General features: G+C 41.2%; 1 protein-coding gene across 1 annotated transcript in view; it reads left to right on the top strand.

Annotated features, from left to right (window-relative positions):
- The window catches only part of OBSCN (obscurin, cytoskeletal calmodulin and titin-interacting RhoGEF), a 159,920-nt gene that overhangs the window by 6,464 nt on the left and 127,025 nt on the right, over nt 1–26,431 (top strand). Inside the window, 3 exon segments of the mRNA XM_039220260.1 lie at nt 196–471; nt 20,262–20,537; nt 23,294–23,569. Of these exon segments, the coding sequence (XP_039076191.1) occupies nt 196–471; nt 20,262–20,537; nt 23,294–23,569 (828 nt within the window).

Here is a 26,431-nt window from a genome sequence, read left to right as displayed (position 1 = left end):
ATCCCCAGGCGCCGGGCCAGGGTGCCCATCATGCTGCTCAGTGGGGTCAGGGCACGAGGGCCCCACTGGCAGCACCTGACCATGAAGGGTCTCCAAGGTGGCCTGGAGTCTAGAGCATGTCTGTGCCCTGGCTCCAGGACTTGGGGAACCTCACCTCAGTAGGACCTCTGACCATGTGTCCCTCCCTGTCCCCAGAGCCCTCAGCCATGTTTGCTAAGGGGCAGCCGGCATGCAGTGCGGTGCAGGCCAAGGCGGGGACCAGCGCCACGCTGAGCTGTGAGGTGGCCCAGGACAAGACGGAGGTGACATGGTACAAGGATGGGAAGAAGCTGAATGCCAGCTCCAAAGTGCATATGGAGGCCAAGGGCTGCAGCAGGAGGCTGGTGGTGCAGCAGGCGGGGAAGGCGGATGCTGGGGAGTACAGCTGCGAGGCGGGGGGAGAGAAGGTCTCCTTCCACCTGGATGTCACAGGTCAGTTGACAAGGCAGATGTGTGAGTGTATCCCAGGAGCAGCCCTGTGTGTTGGTGGGGGCTGGGGCAGTGATCCACAGCTTGGTCAGGGCCTATATTGGTCAGTTATCTAGTGCCATGTAACAAACACCCCCAAACCTTGGAGACTGCTGGTTCTGTGGTCAGGAGCTCTGGCAGGGCTCAGCTAGACCACTTATTTCTGCCAGGACTGGAGGATCCAGCCCGGCCTCATCCACACATCTGAGGTCCCAGTAGGGGGTGTCAGTGAATGGTCTGGCTGGGAGGGCGGGCCTGTCTCCTTGCAATGCTGACCAGGCCCACTCCTGTGTCTGGGATCCCATTCTCTCCTCCTGATGCTTCAGCCCAGGGCCCATTTCCTCATGTGGATAGCCCGGCTCCTTCCCCTCAGGGAATAGCAGAGCTACAGGGCTTGTAATGTCTGTGCTCAGAGTGTGACCTCCATCAGCTTCTACTGTGCAAAGCCAGGCATAAGGTGTCCGGTTCCCAGGTTGAGGGGAGAGGTAGACACCTTGTTGAGGGGTGTGGACACAGGGAAGCTTGCCTCATCAAGGACCACTTCTAGCGGTCTATCACAGGGACGTCACAGGGGCACAGGCTCTGTCTGTCTCTATTTCTCTGCCCTCCTGAGCACAAGATAAGGATCTTTCTAATGCTTGTTTCCTCATGGTCACAAGATGGCTTCCATAGCTCCAGCCATCCCATTCAAAATGGGAAGAACATGCAAGGGGTGTTTTTTCTTTTTCTTTTTCTTTTTTTTTTTTTGCTGCTGTGCAACAAATTATCACAAACTCAGTGGCTTCAAATACTGATGGCCACACCCTGCCGTAGATAGCCTTGAAAAATGAGCCCCTGGCCCTACTGCCTTGGCAGTGGGAGGTCGAGGGTGGAGGAGGTGGGCCAGTGGTCACATGGCTGGCTGTGTGTGTCCTGGGACTGCCTTGTCCCATGGGGTGGCTGCACCCCGAGATTGGACACTCCCTTCAAGGCAGGCAGTGTAGGCGTCAGAGTGTGGATAAGGTCAGATCGCAGCCCTGCTGGGTGACCTGAGGCAAGTTGTCAGTGTTATGTGTCCCTGAAATTCATGTGTGCCCAGACCTCAAAACATGGCCTTATGTGGAAATGGGGTCTTTGCAGAGGTGATCAAGGTGAGGGATCTTGAGGTGAGAGCATCCTGGATCATGGTGGGTCCTTATAAGACAAGGGAGGGTTTTGAGATACCCATGTGGTGACAGAGGGAGAGACTGGGGAGGCATGACCATGAAACCAGAATGCCAGGAGGGGGGTGTCCAGCAGCCGGGAGAGGCAGGAGAGACCCTCCTGGAGCCTTCAGAGGGAGCATGGCCCTGCAACACTTTGACCTCAGACCTGGGAGACAACAGAGCTGTCCTAGGTCCCCCTTTTGTGGCCATTTGATCCTGCCATCTGTAACTCAGTTTCCTCTTCTGCAAAGTAGTAATGGAGCTTCTAAGCCTTTGCTGAGAGGCTCTGCCCTTAAGACCGTGGCACTCTGTGAGCAGCACGGGCCTCCTGTCTAGACATTGGACCAGGGTTCTGAGGACGAGGTAGGCAAGACAGGGGACCAGAGCTCGCTTGGTGGGGCTGGGGTCCAGGTCCTTGGCATCAGGGCCTGGAAGATAAGCCTGAGTGTATCAGGCGGGTGGCGCTCAGGGAGTGAGTATATGCCTGGGTGTCTGGAAAGTTCTGGAAGGCAGCTGGTGGTGTGTGAGGCTTGGGGCAGGAGGCTGAGCAGGAACTGGTACCAGGGTAATTTGAGTACAATGCCATAAAGTCTACCTTTTTACAGTGTACGATTCTGGCTTTAGTACATTCACAAGGCTGTGCACCCATACCAACATCTAGTTCTAGAATGTTGTCACAACCCTGTGAAATGCTGAACCCACCGTCACCCCGTGTTTGCCCTCCCCCAGCCCCTGGCAACCACGAATCCACTTTCTGCCTCTGTGGATCGGCCTGTGGTGGACACTTTATTTAAGTGGATGCCATGTGGATTGCATCCCACGTTTCGTCTATCTTTTCATCAGCTAATGCACATTGTGGTTGATCCCAGTGTTTGGCTGTTACCAACAGTGCTGCTAGAACATTCTTAGATGGGTGAACATATGTTTTCAAGTCTCTTGTTGCTTGGTTATATAGTAATTTTATGCTTAACTTCCTGAAGGGCCGTTTTCCACAGTGGCTGCCCCCTTTTACATTCCCACCAGCAGCATGCGACGGTCTTTCTCCAGATCCTCACCAGTGCTCATTAGTTTCGTTTTATCTATTTGTTTTTTGCTTCTAGACACACTAGTGGGCATGAGGAGGTATCTCATTATGGTCTTGATTTGCATTTTCCTGATGATGCATGATGTTGAGCATCGTTTCATGTACATGTTGGCCATGTGGATGTCTTCTTTGGAGAAATGTCTATTCAGGTCCTCTGCCTTATTTTTAAGTTGTGTTATCTTTTTATTGTTGTAAGAGTTCTTTACATATTCTGGATACTAGATCCTTATCAGATAAAAGATTTGCAAATATTTACTGTCATTCACTTTGTTGATAGTGTCCTTTGATGCACAAAAATTTTATTTAACTGTGATGAAGTCCAATGTGCCCTCTTTCATTGCTTATGTTTGGTGTTCTGTCTAATAAACCAGTGCCTGATCCAAGATCACACCAACTGACACCTGTTTTCTTCTAAGAGTTGTCTAGTTTTTGTTCTTACATTTATGTCTTTGATTCATTTTGAGTTAGTTTTTCTATATGATGTGACACAGGTTCATTGACTGTCCATGGCCTGTCTCTTCAGGAAGTGTTCTTTTAATGATGTCCCTTAGTCTCTCTTGTTGTGCCTTTGGTTATTTTATTTCCCTACTCGTAGTGATATTTGGGATTCTCCACTTTGTGTACTTTAACTTGTTTCTTGAGGTAGCCCTCAATGTCCCCTTGCTCCAAAAGCAAAAGGAGCTCTGAGGGGTAAAATATTTGGGTACTTGATGGTCCAATGACCACTTTTTGTCATGCCGAAAGTGTCTCTGTTATGTTCTTTTTCATAGTCCGAGAGTATTTCTTTTCAGTTCATTAAAGGATATGATAAGGGTACAGGTGGACATCCAGATAGAAGAGATGCATAGGACCAGGTATAGGGAAGGAGCGAGGAGCTTCCATTCTATCTACAGATACTCCATTCTCCCCAAACCTCGCTTTGTATGGTGTGACGCAGGGATCCAGCTTCATTCCCTGCATGTGGAAATCCAGTTATTCTAGCACTGTATGTTGAACAGACTTCTTCCCTGTTGAGTTTTCTTGGCACATTTGTCAAAAATCAGCTGACTATCAGGGCATCTGTGTGGCTTAGTTGGTGGAGCATCAGACATTGGCTCAGGTCATGATCTCATGGCTCATGAGTTTGAGCCCTGCATCAGGCTCTGTGCTGACAATGCAGAGCCCACTTTGGATTCTCTGTCTCCCTCTCTCTGTCTTTCCTCCACTAGGTGTGCGTGAGTGCTCTTTCTCTCCCTCTTTCTCACAAAAATAAATGTAATAAAATCAGCTGACCATCAATGTCAGGATTTACTTCTGGATTCTCAATTCTGTTCTATTCATACATAAAACTGTGTGTCTGTCCTATGTCAGTACCACAGTCTAGATCACTGTAGCTTTGTGGTGGTTTTTGAAATTGACAAATGTGAGTCCTCCAACTTTTTTTTTTTTTTTAAGATTTTTCAGGTATTTGAGGTTCCTGCATTTCCACATGAATTTTAGGATCAGCTTTTCAAATTTTGCAAAAATGGAAGTTGGTCTTTTAATATTATTGTACTGGATGTGTAGATTAAATTGAGTATTGATGTCTTGAAATATTAATCTTCTGATCCTCTCTATTTGTCAAGGTTTTACAACTTTTTTTCAAGATTTTAGTTTTCATTGTAAAAGACTTGTGGAGTTTGTTGCCACGTATTCATTCTTTTTGATGCTTCTTTAAATGGAATTGTTTTCTTAATTTCATTTTCAGATGGTTCATTGCTAATACACAGAAATAGAACTAACTTTTGAATATTGATCTTGTGTCCTACAAGGTTTACTCACCTATTAATTCTTTCATGGTTTCCTAAGGATATTTTTTAGACCCAAAAAGGTGTCACCTGGACATACAGATAGTTTTACTTCTTCATTTACAGTCTAGATGCCTTTCATTTTGTTTTTTGATCACTGATTGAACCTCTTTACTTTTTGTAAGTCTGTTCAGATTTTCTATGTCTTTGGGGGTCAGTTTTGACAGTTTCTGTGTTTCTATAAGTTTGTCCATTTGGTCTGGATTGTCCAATTTGTTGGCATACAATTGTTCATGGCATTCCCTACCATGCTTTTTATTTCTCTAATATCTGTACTGATGTCTCCACATTTATTTCCACTTTAAAGTTGGGTCCCTCAAACTTTCTTGGTCAGTCTAGCTAATGGTTTGCCAATTTTGTCAACAAAATTTTTATATTTTAAAAATTTGTTAATGTTATATTTATTTCTGAGAGAGAGAGAGCATGAGCAGGCGAGGGTCAGAGAGAGAGGGAGATACAGAATCTGAAACAGGCTCCAGGTTCTGAGCTAGCTGTCAGCACAGAGCCCAACGCAGGGCTCGAACCCATGAACTGTGAGATCATGACCTGAGCTGAAGTTGGAAGCTTAACTGACTAGGCCACCCAGGTGTCCCCTGTTGATCTTTTTAAATGTACTTCATTCTTTCTATTTCTTTTTTATTCTCTATTTCATTTATCTCCACACTAGTCTTTATTTCATTCCTTCTTCTAACTTTGGGTTTCACTTACTCTTCTTTTTCTAGTTTTCTTTTTCTTACTTTTTTTTTTTAATGTTTATTTATTTTGGAGAGACAGAGAAAGACAGAGTGCAAGCAGGGGAGGGGCAGAGAGAGAGGGAGACACAGAATCCAAAGCAGGCTCCAGGCTCTGAGCTATCAGCACAGAGCCTGACGTGGGGCTTGAACCCACGAACTGCGAGATCATGACCTGAGCTGAAGTCGGATACTCAACTGACTGAGCCACCCAGGCGCCCCTTTTTCTTACCTTTTTAAGAGAGAGAGAGAGTGTGTGTGTGCGTGTGAGAGGGGGAGTGGCAGAGGGAAAGAGAGAATCTTAAGTAGGTCCCACATTCAGTGTGAGGTCCAGTCCCATGGCCCTGGGATCATGACTGAAGATGAAATAAAGAGTCAGATGCTCAACCAACTGATCCACTCAGGTGCCCCATAGTTTCTTAAAGTGTGAAGTTAAGTTATTGATTTGTGTTCATCTTTTTTTTGACATAGACCTATAATTTATAGGTTATCAGCACTACTTTTAGTGCACCTTATTAGTCCTGATGTGTTGCATTTTCATTTCCATCTATCTCTAAATGTTTTCTAATTTTCCTTATAATTCTTTTTTAAGGGTGCATTGTTTCATTTTGACAGGCTTGTGAATTTTCTAGTTTTCCTTCTATTATTGATTTCTAGCTTCACTCCACTGTGGTTGGAAAAGACACTTGTATTATTTCAATCTCTTTACATTTATTGAGACTTGTTTCCTGGCCCCTCCCATGCTCTGTGCTCGAGTAAAGTGTGTCTCCTGTGGTTGTGGTTGGATTGAGAGTTCTGTAGAATCAGCTGGTTCTACTGGTGTGCACTGCTGATCTTTAGTGAACTCCTGTCTGGTTGTCTGTCCATTACTGAAAGTGGGGCATTGAATTCTCCAACTATTATTGTACAACTGTCTGTTTCTCTCTTTAATCAGTTGCTTTTCACTTCATATAGTTTTGGTCTCTCCTGTGAGTTGTGCTTATGTTCATAGCTGTGAGATCTTCTTGATGAGTTAACACTTTTATCAACTTATGGAGTCCTTAATCAATACATTAATCAATCAATATATAGTGTTTTGTAATGGCTTGGCCTTAAAGTCTGTTCTGCCTGACATTAGTATAAAAAACATCTCTTCTGGTTGCTCTTTGTAAGGATCATATCTTCACTTTAAAATTATTTGTGTCAGGGGCGCCTGTGTGGCTTAGTCGGTTAAGCGTCCGATTTTCGCTTAGGTCATGATCTTGCGGTTCGTGGGTTCGAGTCCCGTGTCGGGCTCTGTGCTGACTGCCAGCTCAGAGCCTGGAGCCTATTTCAGAGTCTGTGTCTCCCTCTCTCTCTCTGACCCTCCCCTGCTCACACTGTCTCTCTCTCCTAGAAATAAATTAAAATACTTAAAAAAAAATAAAAAAATAAAAACTAAATAAAATTATTTGTGTCAAAAAAACTATTTGTGGGGTGCCTAGGTGGCTCAGTCAGTTAAGTGCCCAACTTCGGCTCAGGTCATGATCTCACAGTCCATGGGTTTGAGCCCCACGTCGGACTCTGTGCTGACAGCTCAGAGCCTGGAGCCTGCTTCAGATTCTGTGTCCCTCTCTCTGCCCCTCCCCCACTCACTCTCTGTCTCTCAAAATAAAATAAAGACATAAAAAATTTTAAAAAAGAACCTATTTGTGTCTTTGAATCTAAAGTGAATCTTTTGTAGACAGCATATATTTTTTAATCTATTTTGCAAATCTCTACCTTTTCATTGGAGAATTGAATCTATCTACACTTAAGGTAATATTTACAAGGAAGGCCTTCTGCTATTTTTCTCTCTTTAAAAATTTTTTAAATGTTTCTTTATTTTTGAGAAGGAGGGAGAGACAGAGTGTGAGCAGGGGAGGGGCAGAGAAAGAGGGAGACAGAATTTGAACCAGGCTCCAGCTCTGAGCTGTCAGCACAGAGCCTGATGCAGGGCTTGAACTCATGAACTGTGAGATGATGACCTGAGCCAAAGCCCAACGCTTAACTGACTGAGCCACCCAGGCACCCCATATTTTTCTCTTTTAATATGTCATATCTTTTTTTTTTTAATTTTTATTTATTTCTAGGAGAGAGAGAGAGACAGTGTGAGCAGGGGAGGGTCAGAGAGAGGGAGACACAGACTCCAAAATAGGCTCCAGGCTCTGAGCTGGCAGTCAGCACAGAGCCCGACGCGGGGCTCGAATCCACGAACCGCAAGATCATGACCTAAGCGAAAGTCGGACGCTTAACCGACTAAGCCACCCAGGCGCCCCTAATATTTCATATCTTTTTTGTTTCTTATTTTCTCCATTACTGGTTTTTATACTTAATTGATTTTTTTCTATTTTCATTTCCTTCTCACTTCTTTTTCTGTACTCAGATCTAAGTATATATACTTACTATAATTTAATTTAACACGACTTTATATATGTTATATATACATACATACAATATCTACTCTTTTATCTATCTACCTACCTATCTAGTTTTTTTTTAGTGTTTTTTATTTATTTTTGAGAGTCAGAGAGAGACGGCGTGAGTAGGGGAGGGTCAGAGAGAGAGAGAGACAGAATCCAAAGACAGGCTTCAGGCTCTGAGCTGTCAGCACAGAGCCCAACGCGGGGCTGGAACCCACGAACTGTGAGATCATGACCTGAGCTGAAATCGGCCACTTAACCGACTGAGCTACCCAGGGGCCCCCTATCTAGTTTTTTCTTAGTGGTTACTCTCAGTGATTATGACAGTTAACATCTTAACTTTATAATAATCAAGTTTAAAATTGTATCTTAGTTTAAATAAAAAACTGCTCCCTTACAGCTCTGGGTGCACACACAAAGGGCAGCTTTATGTCGTTATCGTCATAAGTTATGTCTTCATACACCAACTTCAGTTAATAACTTTATGGCTTTGTAATTATTGCTTATGCATTTGCATTTTAAGTCATATGGGAAAAAAGGAAGAGTTGCAAATTAAAAATACTGGCTTTTATATTCACCAGTATAACTATATTTACCATTGTCCTTTATTTTTTCATGTGATTTTAAGTTACTGTCAGTGTTTTTTCATCTAAACCTGAAATACCTGTTTAGCATTTCTTGTAGGACAGTTATAATAGCAACAAAATGCTGTGTTTGTTTGACTGGTAATGTATTAATTTCTCCTTCACTCTTAGGGATGGTTTTGCCAGATATTAAGTTTTTGGTTAATAACGTTTTTTTTCACTGAGCAGTTTAAACACATCACCCATTACCTTCTGGCTCTATGATTTCTGAAGAGAAATCCACTTTCACTCTTAGTAGGAGTCCTTGTATGTGACAACTTGCTTTTCTCTTTCTGCTTTCAAGATTCTCTTTGTTTTTGCTCTTGATAATTTTGGTATAATCTATATCAGTGTGGCTCCTTCCATACTTCGTCTTGCTTGGAGTTTGCTAAAATTTTTGGATGTTAATTTTAGGGTTTTTGATCATTTTTTCCTAAACATTCTTGGTGCCTCTTTCTCTTGCCCTCTCCCTGTAAATAAATCCCCCTTGTGCTTATATTGCCCCATGGTCATCTTAGACTCTGTTCATTTTCTTTATTCTTTTTTCTTTCTGCTCCTCAGACTGTGTAATTTTAAGAGACCTGTGTTCAAGAGCACTGATTCTTTCTTTTGTCTACTCAAAGCAGATGTGAACCCCTCTGGTGACTTTCCATTCCAGTTATACTTTCAAATCTAGATTTCTATTTAGTTTTAGAAATCTATCTTGTTACTGATATTCTGTACTTGTTGAGACATTTTTCTCAGACATTACTTTATTCTATGAAAAATGATTCCTTTGGTTCTCTGAACATATAAAACTAGATGACATAAAAACTTTGTTTGGTGAGACAGTATCTGGGTGTTCCCAGGGACAGTTCCTGTTGACTGTTGCTGGCTTCCTTTCCTCTAACGGGTCATGCTTCTTTGCATGTCATGTCATTCTTTGTTGATAAGTGGAATATTAAATAATAAAACATGGGAACTTGAGTTCAGATTCTCCAACCCCTCCCCAGTTTGTTGTTGTTGGTGTTCATTTTTGTTGCTATTGTTTGTGTGTTCAGTGACTTTTCTGAACTACTTCTGTGAAGTTTGCATTTTTGTACTGTGTGAACCACTGAAGTCTCTGATTGGTTAGTTTATTGGTCATCTAATGGTTTTGTAGTGATTTCCTTAGATGCTGGTAACAAAGAAGTCTCCTACTTCTTGCCAAGTGTGTGTTGTGTGTTGTGTGTGTGTTGGTACATGCATACACCACTCAATCAGACAGTTTATGGTTCTACATTTGCCCCTACTTCTTGCTTCCACAGCTCAAGGTTAGCTTGATGTGTGACTTTAGGGCCTTCTCAAATGTCTCTTGAGTATACATATATGTGTATGTAGATAACCAGGAATGTGCCAGAGCTTTCCAAAGCCCTCTGTGGACATCTCATTCTTCAGCTTTTCCTTTTAAACTCTTTAGTCTATTGCTTGCCCAACTGTTATCCCCTACCTAGGGCAGCCATGATCATTTATTGCCTGTGATTGTTTTCAATGCTGATGGAGAAAGGGTGTTTGCATTGGATGACCTTCTGTTTATGTTTGAATAATAAAGAAAGAAAAAAGGAAGGAAGAAAAGAAGACAGACAGACAGGCTTGTGAGTGGAATTTTCCAGTGAACCACCAAATAGGCCAAATAATGACAGTTCTCTGGGAATGGGCTTTGACAGAGCTCATGTCTCATTCTACCCCCTTCTGTGGCTTCCAGGATGCCAGTTTTCACTGTGATTGTGGACTGTTGCTTTTCCAGGCTACCTCAGAGTTAAGGAAGAGGGTCTGAGGATTGGGTACAGTAAAACACCACAAATCTTGATGTTCTTACTGAAATTCAGCTGTTTTCTTTGAATACATGCTCCCTGAGTTGCTACAAGCCTTCAGTTAATTTCCAGAGCTCTAAAAAAGTTGATTGCAACAATTTTTGTAAGTTTTATACAGTTTTTAAAAAGTTGTTATTTTGCCAGTTTTGTTGATGTCTCTTTTAGTGATTTTAAAATATTTAACAAGTGTTGTAATCCTGGAATTAAGGCTACTTGATTGAGGTTTGTTATTCTTTTGACACGCTTCTGACTCAATGTGATGCTGTTGAGTAAATTTGTATTTATTTTCTTGAGGAATTATGGTTTGCAGTTTTCTTTATAGTGTCTTTGTCTGGTTTGCTCACCAGGATAATGCTGGCCTCACAAAGTGAGTTAGAAAGGGTTCTCTTCTCATCTGTTTTCTGTGAGAGACTGTGTAGAATTGATGTGATTTCTCTTTGTTCTTTTTTTTTTAGTTATTTCCCTGATTAAGTCAGCAACCTAGACATTAGTTTCTTTGGAAGATTTAAATTTTGAAAACATTTTATTTATAGTGATGAAACCATGCAAGTTATGTATTTCCTTTTGGGCAAAATTTAATAGTTTGTGGTTTTTGAGGAATGGTTTTGTCTCACCAGATTTAATTTATGTGCATAGAGTTGCTTGAATTGTTCTCTTGTTAAACTTTTAATGTCAGTAAGGTCTGGGTGATGTTCTGTTCTGTTCCTGACATTGTTAGTTTAGGTCTTCTCTCTTTTTTCATTAGTCTTGTTAGAGATTTATCAATTTTACTGATCTTTTCAAAGAATCAGATACAGTTTTCATTGATTTTCTCTAATTTTTTCAATCTAATTGATTTCTGTTCTTATTTTTATTACTTTTTCTTTTGCTTGCTCTGGGTTTGTTTGCTTCTGATTTCTTAAGGTGGAAGTATAGATTACTGATTGAACTTTTTTCTTTTTTTTTTTTTTAAATGTTTTTTATTTATTTCTAGGAGAGAGAGAGAGACAGCGTGAGCAGGGGAGGGTCAGAGAGAGAGGGAGTCACAGACTGAAACAGGCTCCAGGCTCTGAGCTGGCTCTGAGCTGGCAGTCAGCACAGAGCCCGACGCGGGGCCTGAACCCACGAACTGCGAGATCATGACCTAAGCGAAAGTCGGACGCCCAACTGACTAAGCCACCCAGGCGCCCCTGAACTTTTTTCTTTTCTAATAAAAATATTTAATAATGTTAAAATTTCCCTAAGCATTGCTTTAAATTTATCTTACAAATTTTGATGTTTTAATTTTCATTGTTCAATTTAAATTTTTTTAATGTTTTATTTATTTCTCAGAGAGAGACAGCATGAGCAGGCGAGTGTCAGAGAGAGAGGGAGACACAGATTCTGAAACAGGCTCCAGGCTCTGAGTTAGCTGTCAGCACAGAGCCTGACACGGGGCTCGAACCCACGAACTGTGAGATCATGACCTGAGCCGAAGTCAGATGCTCAACCGACTGAGCCACCCAGGCGCCCCAATTGTTGTTCAGTTTAAAATATTTACTAATTTCAAGACTTCTTTGACTCCTATATTTTTCTGAAGTACGCTGTTTAATTTCTAAGTATTTAGATATTTTACTCTTATCTTTCTGTTATTGACTTTCAATCTGATTCCATTTTGGTCAGAGGACATACGTTGTACAACTTCAGTTTAAAAAATTAAAAATTTTTTACCATACAGTATAGCCTATGTTAGTAAATGTTCCATGTGTACTTGAAGGGAAAGTATGTTCTGTTGTTGTTGGGTGGGAATGCCTTAGGTCATGCTGGTTAATGGTTTGGTTCTTCTACACCCCTGATGATATTCTGTCTACTAGCATGTTGTGTGAAGAGCATTGAACACTTCAGCTATACATGTGGACTTTCTATTTTTACTTTCTGTTCTGTCAGGGTTTTTTTGCAAGTTTTTAAGCTCTGTTGTCAGGAGCTTACTCATTTAGGATTGTTATGTGTTCCTTGTAAATGTAATTCATTTATCTTATAATATCTCTAGTAATTTTCTTGACTCAAAGGTTGACTTTTTTAAATTTTAATTTAATTTAATTTTAATATATTTAATTATATATTTATTATATATTTATATATTATATATTTAATATATTTAATTTATTTTATTTTACTTTATTTAATTTTAATTTTAATATAATATTAATATAAATTAGTTTCTATATGGTATTAATATAAATACTCCAGCTTTGTTTTGATTATTGCTTGCATTATGTGTATTTTAAAAAATTTTCGTTTTTACCTACACATATTCAGAGTGAGATTTTGTACATAACATAAACTTGGGACTTTTTAAAAATCAATTCTGACAACTTCTGTCTTATAATCAGTGTGTTTAGACTATATCCATTTAATGCAGTAATTGGTGTGTTTGGATTTAGGTTTAGTATTTTATTATCACTTCTGTTTTTTCTCTTTTTTCCCCTTGTTTTCACACTTCCTGCATTTTTTTTGGATCATTTGGGAAGTTTTTAGCATTCCATTTTAATTTATCTGTTGTGGTTCTGTGTATATTTTTGTGTGCTCGTCCTAAAGATTGTGCTAAACATGCTCAACTCCTTAGAATCATTATTTTACTACTTCAGGGGCACCTGGGTGGCTCAGTCTGCTAAGCATCCGACTTCGGTGCAGGTCATGATCTCGCAGTTCGTGGGTTCAAGCCCCATGTCAGGCTCTGTGCTGACTGCCAGCTCAGAGCCTGGAGCCTGTCTCAGATTCTGTGTCTCCCTCTCTCTCTGACCCTTGCCTACTCATGCTGTCTCTCTCTCTCAGAAATAAATAAAAAACATTAAAAAAATAAAAAAATTTTAAAAATCATTATTTTATTACTTCAATTAGGTTGTAGAACTTTTATCAATTTGTAGGTCTTTTTACTCTCCCACCATTATGTTATTAGTTGTTTTATGTATTATGTCTATCATTGAAAACCTAATCAGACAATGTGGTAATTCTTGCTTTCGATGATCAAATTTATTCCAAAGATTTCAGTGGGAGAAGAATAGTCTGTTTTGTTTACCCAGTGAATTAGTCATCTCAGGCTGCCATAACGAAATGCCACAGAGAAAGCCTGGATGGTTCAGTCGGTTAAGCATCTGACTCTTGATCTCAGCTCAGGTCTTGATCTCAGGGTCATGAGATCAACCCCTGCACTGGGCTCTGTGCTGGTCTTGAAGCCTACTTAAAAAAATATACATACACACACACAAACACACACACACCACAGATTGTGTGGCGTATACAATAAAAATGTATTTTCTCATAGTTCTGGAGGCTAGAAGCCCAAGATCAAGGTGACAGCTTGGCCATGTGCTGATGAGGGCTCCTTTTCTGGCTTGATTTCTGTGGTGTATGGAGAACAAGAGAGATCTCTGGTGTCTCTCTCTTGTAAAGATGCCATTCCCATTGGATTAGGGCCTTACCCTTATGACCTCTGTTGACCATAATTAAATCCTTAAATGTCCTAACACCAAAACCCTCCCGTGATCCATTTGTTGAAGTCCTAAACCCCAGTTTTGGTTCATAGTCCATAACACCCAAACATTTACCATTTATGTTGGTCTTTTTCATTCCTGATCCTCCGAATCTTCCTACAATGTCATTTCCCTTAGAAATTCATGTAGAGCATATGTGCTGGCAGTGAATTTTCTTAGCTTTCCTTCATACAGAATGTCTTTATTTTATCCTCATTCCTGAAGGATATTTTTGCTGGATACAGAATTCTGGGCTGATGGTTTTTTCTTTCAGCACTAATTTTCTATAAGAAACTCATGGTTGCTCAAACTGTTCCCTCACAAATCATGGGTTTCTATTCTCTGCCTGCTTTCAATAGTCTTTGTCTTTTAATTTTCAGTGGCTCTGAAATGGTGTGTCTAGGTGTGGATTTCTTTGGCTCTTATAATTTACTCAGATTTACTGGGCTCTTATAATCTGGTTGATGTCTTTTACCAAATTTGAAAAGGTTTGAATTATTGTTTCTTGAAAATATTTTTCTGACCTATACTTTCTTTCTAGGACTGATGACATGAATTTTAGTCCTTTTGGTTTCATCCCATAGGTACCTGAGACTCTATCTAAAAACTTCCTTCCTTGCTCTTGTTTAGATTGAATAATTTCCACTAATTTATCTTCAAGTTCAGTAAGTCTTTTGTTATCTAGATTCTGCTACTGAGCCCATTCAGTGAGTTATTTCAGTAATTTTATGTTCCTACTTGTAAAAGGTCCATTTGGTTTTTATATCTTGTCTTTCTTTGTTGAGAGTGTCTGTCTTTCCATTCCTTTCATGGGCATTTGCTTTCACTTGTTGGGACATTTTTGTAATAGCTGCTTGAAAATCTTAGATAATTCCAGTATTTGTGTCATTTTGATATCTGTTAATAGTCCTCTCCTACACATGTGAACTAAGAGCTTTCTGGTTTTTCAGGGGCTGTTTGGGATGGCATCTTGTATATACTGAATGGTATATTTTGAAACTCTGGGTCTTACATCTAATGAGGAATGTTGATCTTAGTAAAGCTGGAAATAAGCCTTGTTGAGTTCAGGCTATGAGTTCCTGACAACCCTCCATAGATTGTTTTATTTCCATAGACTTTCCATATGGATCTATCCTGAATGTGCCCACCTAGTGGTGTGTGTGATTCTGGACAGTGACCTCTGCCGAGTTCAGAGTTCGAAGTCTTTGGCCTGCTGTTTGGGGTCATATTCACTCACATGTGACTCAAAGGTGATCCCGAGCATTCCTGGATGACCATGTGTTCCAGATCTTCTGTCTTCTTTTTCAGTTCTTTAGTTGGAAGGCTGGAATTCTAGGCATGTTACTGTGATACTTGCTTTCAATGGTTCCACTTGCACCAGTGTCCAGTGGCAGAATGATAGAAAAGAGAAAGATTAGTGTCCTCCTTCAATTCCAGAGGAATATTCTCCACTCTCATGTTCTAGGGGTCTCTAATCTTCATGGGTTGGGGCATGAGAGCATGGAGAAAAAATGGGGTATCTTCCATTCTCTCTCCGCACTTGGAGTTCTGTTCCCTAAGCTTTGGGAGAGGGATAGGGCCCTGCTTTTGGATGTTGAGCTGCCTTGAGTACAGACAAGGGGGAAAAGGTAGACTCACTTCTGGTTTGGTGGACTTTGAATTCTGTTTTTTCTCTCCAATCTGCCTGCTGCTGCTTACTGTGAGACTCTTCAGACGGCTGTTCCCATGGCCCTGTGGCTTCATTTGGTGACTGAGACAGGATGGAGTATTTCTGCCCAGAACTGGGGCCAAGCAAAGGTGTTTTTTACAAATATGGGTTTTTAAAAAAGATAATTTATTGTCGAATTGATTTCCATACAACACCCAGTGCTCATCCCAACAAGCGCCCTCCTCAATGCCCATCACTGACTTTCCCCTCTCTCCCATTCCCCATAACCCTCAGTATTTAAGAGTCTCTTATGGTTTGCCTTCCTCCTTCTATGTAACTTTTTATTTTCCCCTTCCCCTCCCCCATGGTCTTCTGTTAAGTTTCTCAAGATCCACATATGAGTGAGAACATATCGTGTCTCTCTTTCTCTGACTGACTTATTTCATTTAGCATAATACCCTTCAGTTCCATCCATGTTGCTGCACATTATCCAAAATCTATAAGGAACTCACCAAACTCCACACCCAAAAAACTATGGGTCTTAATTTTTGGTAACTATGTAGAGGAACCAAACTTTGACATTTCTAGTGTGGGGCAAATCCTAAGCATCCTTGCAGGGATATTTGTAATTCACTAGGGTGAATTTTGAAGGCAAAACACTGTAGCTGGGGGCCTCATGGTGTGGGCTCAGCTGTGGGATCAAAGTAATCATGCAGGGCTCCCACATACTTCTTACTGGGCACAGACAGTGACAGGCAATCTCAAACACACACATACACACTTATGCATGTGTGCACATTTAAACACATACATGCTCATACATGCACACATGCACATAAGTACATATACATGCTCACAACACACATACATGCATAGATATATTTATACTCACACATACATTTCAATGCACATACACACTCATAAACATATATACAGACAAACATACATACATGTACATTACATACATGCACTTTTTTTTTTCAGTTTAAGAGAGAGAGAGACAGATTTGGGGAAGGGCAAGGAGTCTGAAGCAGGCCCCAGGCTCCAAGCTGTCAGCACAGAGCCTGATGTGGGACTCAAACCCACAAACCACAAGATCATGACCTTTGCTGAGGTCTGATGCTTAACTGACGGAGCCACCCAGGCGTCCTCATACAAGCACATTTAAACACATGCATTGACATATACACATACACATTTAAGCACACATACAAAGACATGCATATGCATATACATATACATGCTCATACAACCATAAATATATACTCTGCTACATATATACACACAGACACACATATACACACACAGGCATACATACATGCACACACACACACAGTGTGATCAGGAATAATTTCATGGTATGCATATGAAAGAGACACAATTTCCTTTAAGATTAGTCTGTGAGGACTCCTCTGAAATGAATATCAGAAATAATGGAGATCTGATGCGAGCCCACCTTGGGGATGCAGCTGAGTCTGGGGTCACAAAGTGAGTGGAAGGTGCCTCATCATACAGTCTGAAAGTTGTGTGCCCAGCTGACTGTGGCTAAGGGTGACAGTTGGTTGTGTGGTTAGGTGTTCTCTGCTTTCACGTGGAAGTGTTTGTGAGGACTTGTCTGGTGATAGCCTCACGGGTGGAGGAATGACAGAGAGGCCATGATTCCAAAAGCAAAGCTGTTGTTGGCTGGCAGGGCAGATGTGGCAGGAGCTCAGGTGGTCATCGCATCCACAAGAAGCATGCAGACTCCACTTAACCCATCTAGTCCCCAAGGACATCTTACTGCAGAGGTTTTGCTTCTGGACATGTCCAGTCAAACAGAGCCTGTGGTTGAGGGGACAGAGAGGGATGATGAATACATGAATCGGTGATCATGTGGGAGTGGACTGAGAAGCAGGAGACATAGATGAATCTTACACCCTTGTGTGAACATATAGATCGAGGGGTCACCATCTGAGACCTGGCAGGCAGACAGGAGCAGATTTGCTGGAAGAAGTAGGTGACAAGCTAGCCTAGGATATCCAGGGGGTGATCAGCTATCTGGGCATGGTACTTAGCTGACGCTGGTCTGGGAGGGAGATTTAGGATCTGTAGGCATGTTTGTGGTGGGAGGGACTAGGAAAAGAAGTGGATGATGATGGGACCTCCCCCTGGGACACTGGGGAGCTTGGGATTATGTAGGGAGGGGCCCGGGCATGAGAGAGAACCAAGGAAAGATTGACCATGAGAGAGGGGCCCGGACATGAGAGAGAACCAAACATGGAGATTGACCACAGACCATGCTAGCCACTGCATGTATTTTTGGATCCTCACCACTGCCTTCCATCCAGCCACCTGTCCCAAGTGGTATCAGGTCACTGAGAAAAGGTAGGTTAAGGCAGCCAGCTGCTTTACCTTTTTGTCCATGAAAAATATTTTTAAGGCATAAAATAGAACAATTTGTACTTTGGCTATGTGCATTATAAAAAATATTAAGAATCCAATTAAAAATCTTATAACTCAAGGATATTCCCCATTCTTGGTGATAGCATGTACAGAATTCTCCCTAAAAATACCAGTGCTTTGATGTGCAGGCCAAAAACCAAGAGTTACACTGACTTCTGTTGAGGAAGTAGAGAGGCATTCCTGAAGCAGAAAGTCCCTAGCAGATGAAATGGAATAATCTCATGTATAGTTATAAGTACCCCATCTGGATTTGGGGTTCCAGAAGTACTGTGGACTTCTATAGTGTGAAAACTCCCCCATCATAAACATCTGAAAATGTGTGAAAGAATGTAACAAAGTCAAGTTAAGTTAATGTCTGGACTGGCAAGGTGAAAAAGGGACATTTCCAGGTGCTAGAAAGGAAAAGGTGCTAAGAAACTAAAGCAGTGGGTGATGAGTTGGTGCATCTAGCATGGGTTCCTTAGCCAGTAGTATTAAGTGTGGCCTGAGTGGTGAGATAACCCACCTAATACCTGCTGCCCAGTGCTTCAGGAGTATCACTGGCCTGGAGCCCCATTTGTAGGTTAACTTCTCAGTCTGGAGTCCCTAGTGTTATAAATTGAAACCCAAACCCCAAGTGAGAAACAGGTTTCCATTTCTTAGGGGAACTTTTCCCACCTAGGCTAAGGCAGACAGACAAGTGCCCCATGATCCCCCTGAGCTTTAGGAAGAGTGCTTTACTGGTCCATCTTTTCTTTAATGATGTTGTTCTACAAGATTTCCATCCTTGTATGCTAGTCTCTGTTCCACTTCCTATTTGCTCCCACCTACTGGCAAGCTGGTGGTGTAAGTCAGACACAGATCCCTGGGACCAAAAACTGTGCACAATTCTATATAGAGAAGAAGTGGAAGTCACAGAAAAGATCAGGCTAGACCACCTGGGGACCTCAGATGATAGAACAGATATCTGAAAGAGTACCTGAAATAAGCATACTTAAAATGAGTTATATGGGAGACTTGTAAATGTAAGAAAAAAGTAAAATAGTAAGGAAAAGAACAGGCAGATCCAAAGAAGAACCAAATGAAACTTCTTGAATGGGAAACACATTTGTTATAAACAATTTAGTGGAGTGATAAATAGCAAATTAGACATAGCTGAAGAAAAATCACTGAATTGGAAGATACATTTGGGGAAGTTGCTCAGAATGAAACAGAAATAAAAACAATAAGAGATAACGACAGATGTGGAGAAGAGAAGTAGAAGGCCACATGTGTATCCAAAAAGACTTCTAGGAGAGACTGGAGAGAATGAGAAAAAAGAAATAATGAAAGAAATCACATAGATGTAGATAATTTTTAGCAGTGGTTGAAGATGTGAATCCTAAGCTTTATGATTCACAAGTGATCATGGGAAATGTGGGGAACATAAACCCACAGATAGACACATTATAATGAACCACAGAAAAATAAAGATTAATGGGAGGGCAGTTAACCTTCCTACAGATTTGTCAGCAGCAATGAAGAGCACAAAGAAGGCATCACCTCCAATGTACTGCAGGAAGATACTGTCAACTAGAATTCTGTATCCAGCTAGGCTATCATTCAAAAGTCAGAATGAAATAAAAATGTTTTCAGGAAGCAAATGAAGAGAATTTATTATTCACAAGACCTTGCTAGAAAAAATTGCTGATGGGTATATGTCAAATGAAGGAAATCTAGTCTAGAGTGATGAAGTGGGTCCTAGAAGTAATGTGATGTGAAACAAAATAAGTAATTTAATAAAAACCATATCAGGTCCCAAGGATAGGGATGGTGATTGGCTTGCTAGAAGTCACAGACTGTATTAGAAGTCATTGTGTGTGGGGGCGCCTGGGTGGCTTAGTCGGTTAAGCGTCCGACTTTCGCTTAGGTCATGATCTCGCGGTTTGTGGGTTCGAGCCCCGCGTCAGGCTCTGTGCTGACTGCCGGCTCAGAGCCTGGAGCCTATTTGAGAGTCTGTATCTCCCTCTCTCTCTCTCTACCCTCCCCTGCTCATGCTGTCTCTCTCTCTCTCTCTCTCCTAGAAATAAGTAAAACATTTAAAAAAACAAAACATCTTTAAAAAAAAAAAGAAGTCATTGTGTGTGTGTGTTCTTATGACTTGGGTGTCACCCACTCTTGGTGACAGTGCACAAGAAATTATCCCTGAAAATACCTGTGCTTTGATGTGCAAGTGGCAAGATATGCCTCCATTTGTTAGGATAATTATGGTATCACAAATGGCAAATGCCAAATCCTGAAACAACACACACTGACCTGGAGATATTTGACCTGGAGTTTTCAGATTCTGAGAACTAACCTGTTCTTTGCTTTACAAATCTCCTGAGTGTGGAATTCTCTGTGTGGAGGGATCCAAGAGTAAGGCAGGCTTGTGCCCAAGGCATCCTGGTTTTGAGATACAGAAGGTGAGCCCTCATTCAGTTCTAGATATTTGATTGTCCTTTCCTATCCCCAGAACCTGTATTGGTGTTTGCCAAGGGGCAGCCAGCACGCAGTGAGGTGCAGACCAAGGTGGGGGCCAGTGCCACGCTGAGCTGCGAGATGGCCCAGGACAAGACAGAGGTGACATGGTACAAGGACGGGAAGAAGCTGAGTGCTAGCTCCAGAGTGCACGTGGAGGCCAAGGGCTGCAGCAGGAGGCTGGTGGTGCAGCAGGCAGGGAAGGCGGATGTCGGGGAGTACAGCTGCGAGGCGGGGGGCCAGAAGGTGTCCTTCCACCTGGACGTCACAGGTGAGTTCCTTGACATCTGTCTTATGCTCCTTAAGTGAGTTGTTAGGGAAGGGGGTATGCACAGGTGACATCAAATGGCCTGTTTTGTCACTATGCTTTCACGTAGCAGCCAGCAGTTATTAATTACATACCCATGGCTGCATTTTATGAGTGCTTCTTGTCTTTTCACTTGTTCAAATATTACAACAACCTCAGAGGAGGAATTCTGAATATTCTCATTTTAATCTGAGCTAAGAAAATTCTATAACTTGCCAAAGTTGACACAACCAGAAAACCGAAGAGCCAGGGTTTGGGCCCAATATTCTGAGATTATTTACTTTTTCTGCCTGAAGAACTCTGTCATGGCTATTTATTTTATTAGGTCTTCTGGTACTTTAGGTTTGGTTTTGTTTTGTTTTTTGCTTATATGAAAATGTATTTATTTTGTCTTCAATTCTGAAGCCTATTTTGTCTGGGTATCAAGTTACATATGTAAATACAGTGGACTCTTGACCAGCAAGGGTTTGCACAGGTCCACTTATATGCAGATTTTTCTATAAATACAGTACAGTATGTAAATGTGTTTTCTCTTCTTAATAACACTTTCTTCTCTGTAGCTACTTCATTGTAAGACTATAGTCTATAATACACATATCATACAAAGTGAGTGTTAATCGGCTGTTTGTATTATCAGAAAGGCTTCCAGTCAACAATAGGCTACTAGTAGTTAAATTTTAGGGGAGTAAAAGTTACACATTAATTTTTTACTGAATGGTGGATCAGTACCCTTAACCCCTGTGTTGTTAAGAGTCAATTTTATATATTTTCATATTTTAAAGATATCATTCCATTGTCTTCTGGGTTCCATATTTTCTCTTAGAACATCAACTGTCAGACTCTTATGTTCTTTCAAGGGTTTATTTTCTTCTTTCCTATTCCTTTTCCTTTTCCTTCTCCTCCCCTCTCCTCCCCGCCCTCCCCTTCCCTTCTATTCTCTTTTCTTTTCCTTTCTTCCTTTTAAGATATTGGCTTTGGATTTCAGCAATTTTACTTTGATGAACTTGGATGTGGTTTTCTTTGTATCATACTGGTTGGGGCTGCAGATCATCTTGAGTGTGGGGTTTATGTACTCATCAACCATAGGCTATCCTTGGCCTTTCTCTGTTCTGTCCTATCGCTCTCCTTTGTCAGAACTCTTGTTATATTTTATTTTACTTTTTTATGTTCCCCACATGTCTTGTATGCATCTTTCTCTCTGTCTCCTAGTTCTTTTTCTCTCTCTGCTTTATTCTGGATATGTTGTTGATCTACCTTCCAATTTCCCAGTATTCTATTCTGCTATATCTAATGTGCTGTCCAACCCACTTATAGTGTGTTTACTATTTTCAAATGATATAACTTCCATTTGTTGATTTCTTATAGATTCCAGAGTCTGTAGTAAATTTTTCATGTTTGATCTATTTTTAAATTTAATTTTAAAACTGTATTAATCATGGCTATATCCTGGACTGAAAAACCGTAATAACCAATCATCTGATATTGTACTTTTTTTGTTTGGTTTTCTATTTACTCCTGTCCTTGGCACACCGGCAGTGTTTCTATTGACTGTCAGATATTGCATGAGAAAACTTGTTATGTGGATGATGCTATCTTATTCTATAAAGAAGGTTGCTCTTTCCTGTGCTAGGCAGGGAGAGGACAACCAAACTTTGGCTTGTTCCAGGACCATGCTGACCTAAGGCCACCTTGCAGTTTTGTTCAGGGTTATCGGTCTCTGGGGGGCTCAGAGCATGGAATCTCTGAGATTCTGGGTGTACACACTTGAGTTTAATGGGATACACACAATTTTTTAAAAACGATGATCTCAAGTGTTGGTGAGGATGTGGGGAATCTGAATTCTCACACACTGCCAGTGGTAGAGTAAGATGGCACAACCATTATTGAAAACTCTTTGGAAATATCTATTAAAGCCAAATGCAGCCATATGTGTGTCCAAATGCAGTTCTGTGTGTTCCCTGAGAGACACACAAGACTGTTCAAAGCAGTTTCACTCATCATATCCCCAAATTGGAAACAGCCCAGATGGGCCACAAGAGATAAAGAAACCCAAACTAAAGTGTTCATACAACGGAAAACTGTCCATCCATGCAGCAGCATGGGTAGATCTCACATTCTGTCAAGGGGAAGAAGATAGACCCAAGGAACACCCAATGGATCATGCATTCATATGAAATCAAAGACCAGGCAAAAGTCATTGATGGTGGTGGAGGTCAAGATGATGGTTACTTCTGGGGATGGTCAGTAGTGAGTGGGAAGATAGATGTGTTCTGTTTGTTGGTGTTTTGGCTATGTGGGGATGGTCACACCAAACTTCTCTGGGCTGTGCAAATGAATTAGTGCATTTAACATGGGACTTATACCTTGATAAGATAGTCTGTGGTGGACACATAGTGTGCTGGGGTACAGGAGTGAACAACCCCATCTGCCCACAAGGGCTGATTGTCACTTGGGAAGGACAATGAACTAGCAGGGACAGGTGCTGAAAGAGCCTTGCACCAGCCTTGGGAATTGCTCTTGACTCAGGACACATCCAAATGCACACTTGGGCTCCAGGACAGGACACATATGTTGGCAAACACACTCTCAGTACTCCAGTGGGTATGTGATGGCATTTGCTCCAAGTAGGAAATTTATTGAACTCTGACGCTTTCATCCCTGTGACCTAGGCTGGTGACATCTCTGTGTCTCTTAACCTGTATATCCCTCTTTTTCTCCAGAGCCCTCAGCCATGTTTGCTAAGGGGCAGCCAGCATGCAGTGAGGTGCAGGCCAAGCTGGGGGCCAGCGCCACTCTGAGCTGCGACGTAGCCCAGGACAAGATGGAGGTGACATGGTACAAGGACGGGAAGAAGCTGAGTGCCAGCTCCAGAGTGTGCATGGAGGCCAAGGGCTGCAGCAGGAGGCTGGTGGTGCAGCAGGCAGGGAAGGCGGATGCCGGGGAGTACAGCTGTGAGGCCGGGGGCCAGAAGGTGTCCTTCCGCCTGGACGTCACAGGTCAGTTCTTGTGGGACTGTTATAGCCTGTGTGGAGGTGATGGGATTGGCTTACCTCCGCAGCTGACCTTGGTACTCTTCCCAGCAGACCTCATGTCTTCACATATCCCATTCTCTCAATGGCTGTGCAATTGTGGCTGGGCCAAGGGAGGTTGGGTGAGAAGGGTGTGTACAGAAGGGAGAGTGTGCTCCCAGAAACCCCAAGTGCTGTTCCCACATAGTAATGCAGTTATAAGTTCCCTGCATCTGCCCAGAACTTCCCAGGTGTTCTTTGGTGCCTGGGCCTCTGGCTGTACCCTGCACTTGGAGTCTGAGGTAGACCAGGTGTCTCTCGCCATGACCCATGCATTTTCCTCTGCGGAATGTCCTGGCATCTCCAAGGTACCCTCATCCAGCAATGTGCTGTTTTACCCCAGGGAGAGATGTTTGAATTTCATTAATCCAGGATAAGGAGAAATTTCTTCCAGCCAATCATACTTGGATTTATCCCAAGACAGAATTATGGATTATCAAAGTTTTAGGTGTTCTGGGGCACACTTTCCTTCTTGCACATGGACACAGAAGTTACCTGTGTATCTTTATGTAGCAAAATCTAGATCCCCGTTCTGTGCAATGTCTGCACAAAGCAAACCAAGAGCAGAGGGCTGACAGATATGTGATAGATACATGTGAAGTCTGAATTCTCTGTTTGAAGCAAATCTTGCTTCCCTTCTCTTAGCACATTCTGTGTCAGAATTCCCCTTGGAGTCTGATTCATAGATTTAGAAAATGGGAAGGAATAAGTGGCTTATCCTGTATCAGCACACTTTGTTAAAGACCAGGTCCTGTGTATCAGCCACTGTCTGGTAAAGCAGGGTTTCATACCATTTTATAGAGACTTATGTGTCTGTCTCTTTCTGGCTGGTTCATAGAAAAGGGTCAGAACTAAATGTATTTTCCTTTCCTTATGAGACTTAATGACAAATAAAAATGGGCTGCAGTCCTACATTGACTTCTAGGTGCCACTGGCCATTTGGTATTGTATCCTCAGAAAATTATTTGTGGGTATGTGCAGATACCTAAAAGCCTACCATGTATCTTTTTAAAATGTTATTTTCAGAAGATATGGCAAATTATTTTATGGTAAGACATACGAAAAGGTTTGACAAATTGACCAAATTCTTAGAAAACTAGATAAAGGTGACACAAGAAGGTTTCAACACCTCAAATAGTCCTAGAACATTTTAAACAAATGGAGCTGTAATAAATAATCCACACCATGTACACTTTCTCACTGGTACATTATGTGAAATGTTCTGGAAAAAATTTAGTGTGTATTCCTGGAGATTTTTCTAGAGAAGAGAAAAGGAAGATATTTCTGATTTACTTTACAGTGACAGTATAATATTGATAACCAAAATCTGAAAAGGAAAGTATGAAAAATTCAAATCCTAAGTCAGTCTGTTATGGATTTTCAAGGTCAAAATCTTAACCAAAGCATTAGGAAAGTAAATTAGCAATGTATTTAAAAATAGTATACCATGATGAAAGTCAGAGTCCAGGAATTCAAGGCTTTTTAAACACTGAACATATTAGCAAACCAGTATAATGCACGGAATTAGCAGACTAAATGAAAAAAAAATGAAGTGATTATCCATAAATGCAGAATACAGTAGTTGATACCATTTAACATCACAAATCAGAAGAAGTGTTTAATAAAATTAACATCAAATCATGACATAAAATTCTTAGCCAAGCATTAACAGACTGAATATGAAATTTAAGTGATTACCTCCATAAACGCAGAATATAGTAGTTGATAACATTTAACATAAATCCAGAAATGTTTGATAAAGGTAACATCAATTCATGACATAAAATTCTTAGCCAATTTATAAATAGAATGATTCTTTTTTCCATTTGTAAATGACGCTGTGGAAAACCTAGCTGATGACACAAAGGATCTGTGAGAGAGGGAACTACCTGAAGAGCCTAACCACCATCACTTTTATCCAGCCCTATGCAGCACACTTAGGGGCAAATGAAGTAAAAGGAAGTTTGAAAAAAATAGAATTTATGGATGATATGATATATCCAAAAATTAAATTATTTGACTTAGAAAGTTGAGAAAGATAACTGTAAAAAGTCATTATGCAGAAAATATTGTTATCTGTTCTGGCAAGAGACACTTAGAAAATGAAATTTTAATAGTTACAAGAGCATCAAGACTATCATGTTTTTCATTCCTAGTTTGATAAGAAGGTGCTGGGTAGCTCTGTGAGGGGAAATTATTATGCATTACTGAGAGACAGCCAAGAAATGGAAATAAATGGGTAGAAAACCATGGAAGAAACAGGGGTGCCTGATGCTAATAAAAATCCAAGCAAATGGTCTTTTTTAGTGGTGGTGATGGGGACTTTGAAAATTGACAAACAGATCATAAAGGCCACACACAGACAATATACCTCTTGAAGGAGTGCAAAGGGTGAGCATTTGCTGGACCAGGTATCAAAACTTATAGATACGGTGATTGAAACTGGTGTCTTGATGCCAGAACAGATATAACAACCAAAGAACCAGAGTAGTGATCTCAGAGACTGACCCATGCATGAATGGATGATGCCATCCTCTCCCCCTGTGTTGTTGTTGTTGTTTTTAAATGTGGAACTGTGTAAGAAGTAAAGATAGCATGGTTTTAAATAAATGGTGCTGGGACCATTTAACCATATGGAAAAATGATTGGACCAGTAACTCATACCACACACAATCAACTCTTGGGAGGTTAGTGTTCTCAGAGAAGGAAAACCCCTATACATTCTCAGATGGATATGCAGATGTTTTTAATTGTTTCAAGGTTAGGAAATGTTGCTTAAACAGAACCACA

The sequence above is a fragment of the Hyaena hyaena genome, unplaced genomic scaffold (genome assembly GCF_003009895.1).
Source record: "Hyaena hyaena isolate Hyena2069 unplaced genomic scaffold, ASM300989v1 scaffold_879, whole genome shotgun sequence".
In the NCBI taxonomy this organism is placed as follows: domain Eukaryota; kingdom Metazoa; phylum Chordata; class Mammalia; order Carnivora; family Hyaenidae; genus Hyaena; species Hyaena hyaena.
Note: the sequence above shows the minus strand (reverse complement) of the source record. Positions and strands in the feature narration are given on the sequence as shown.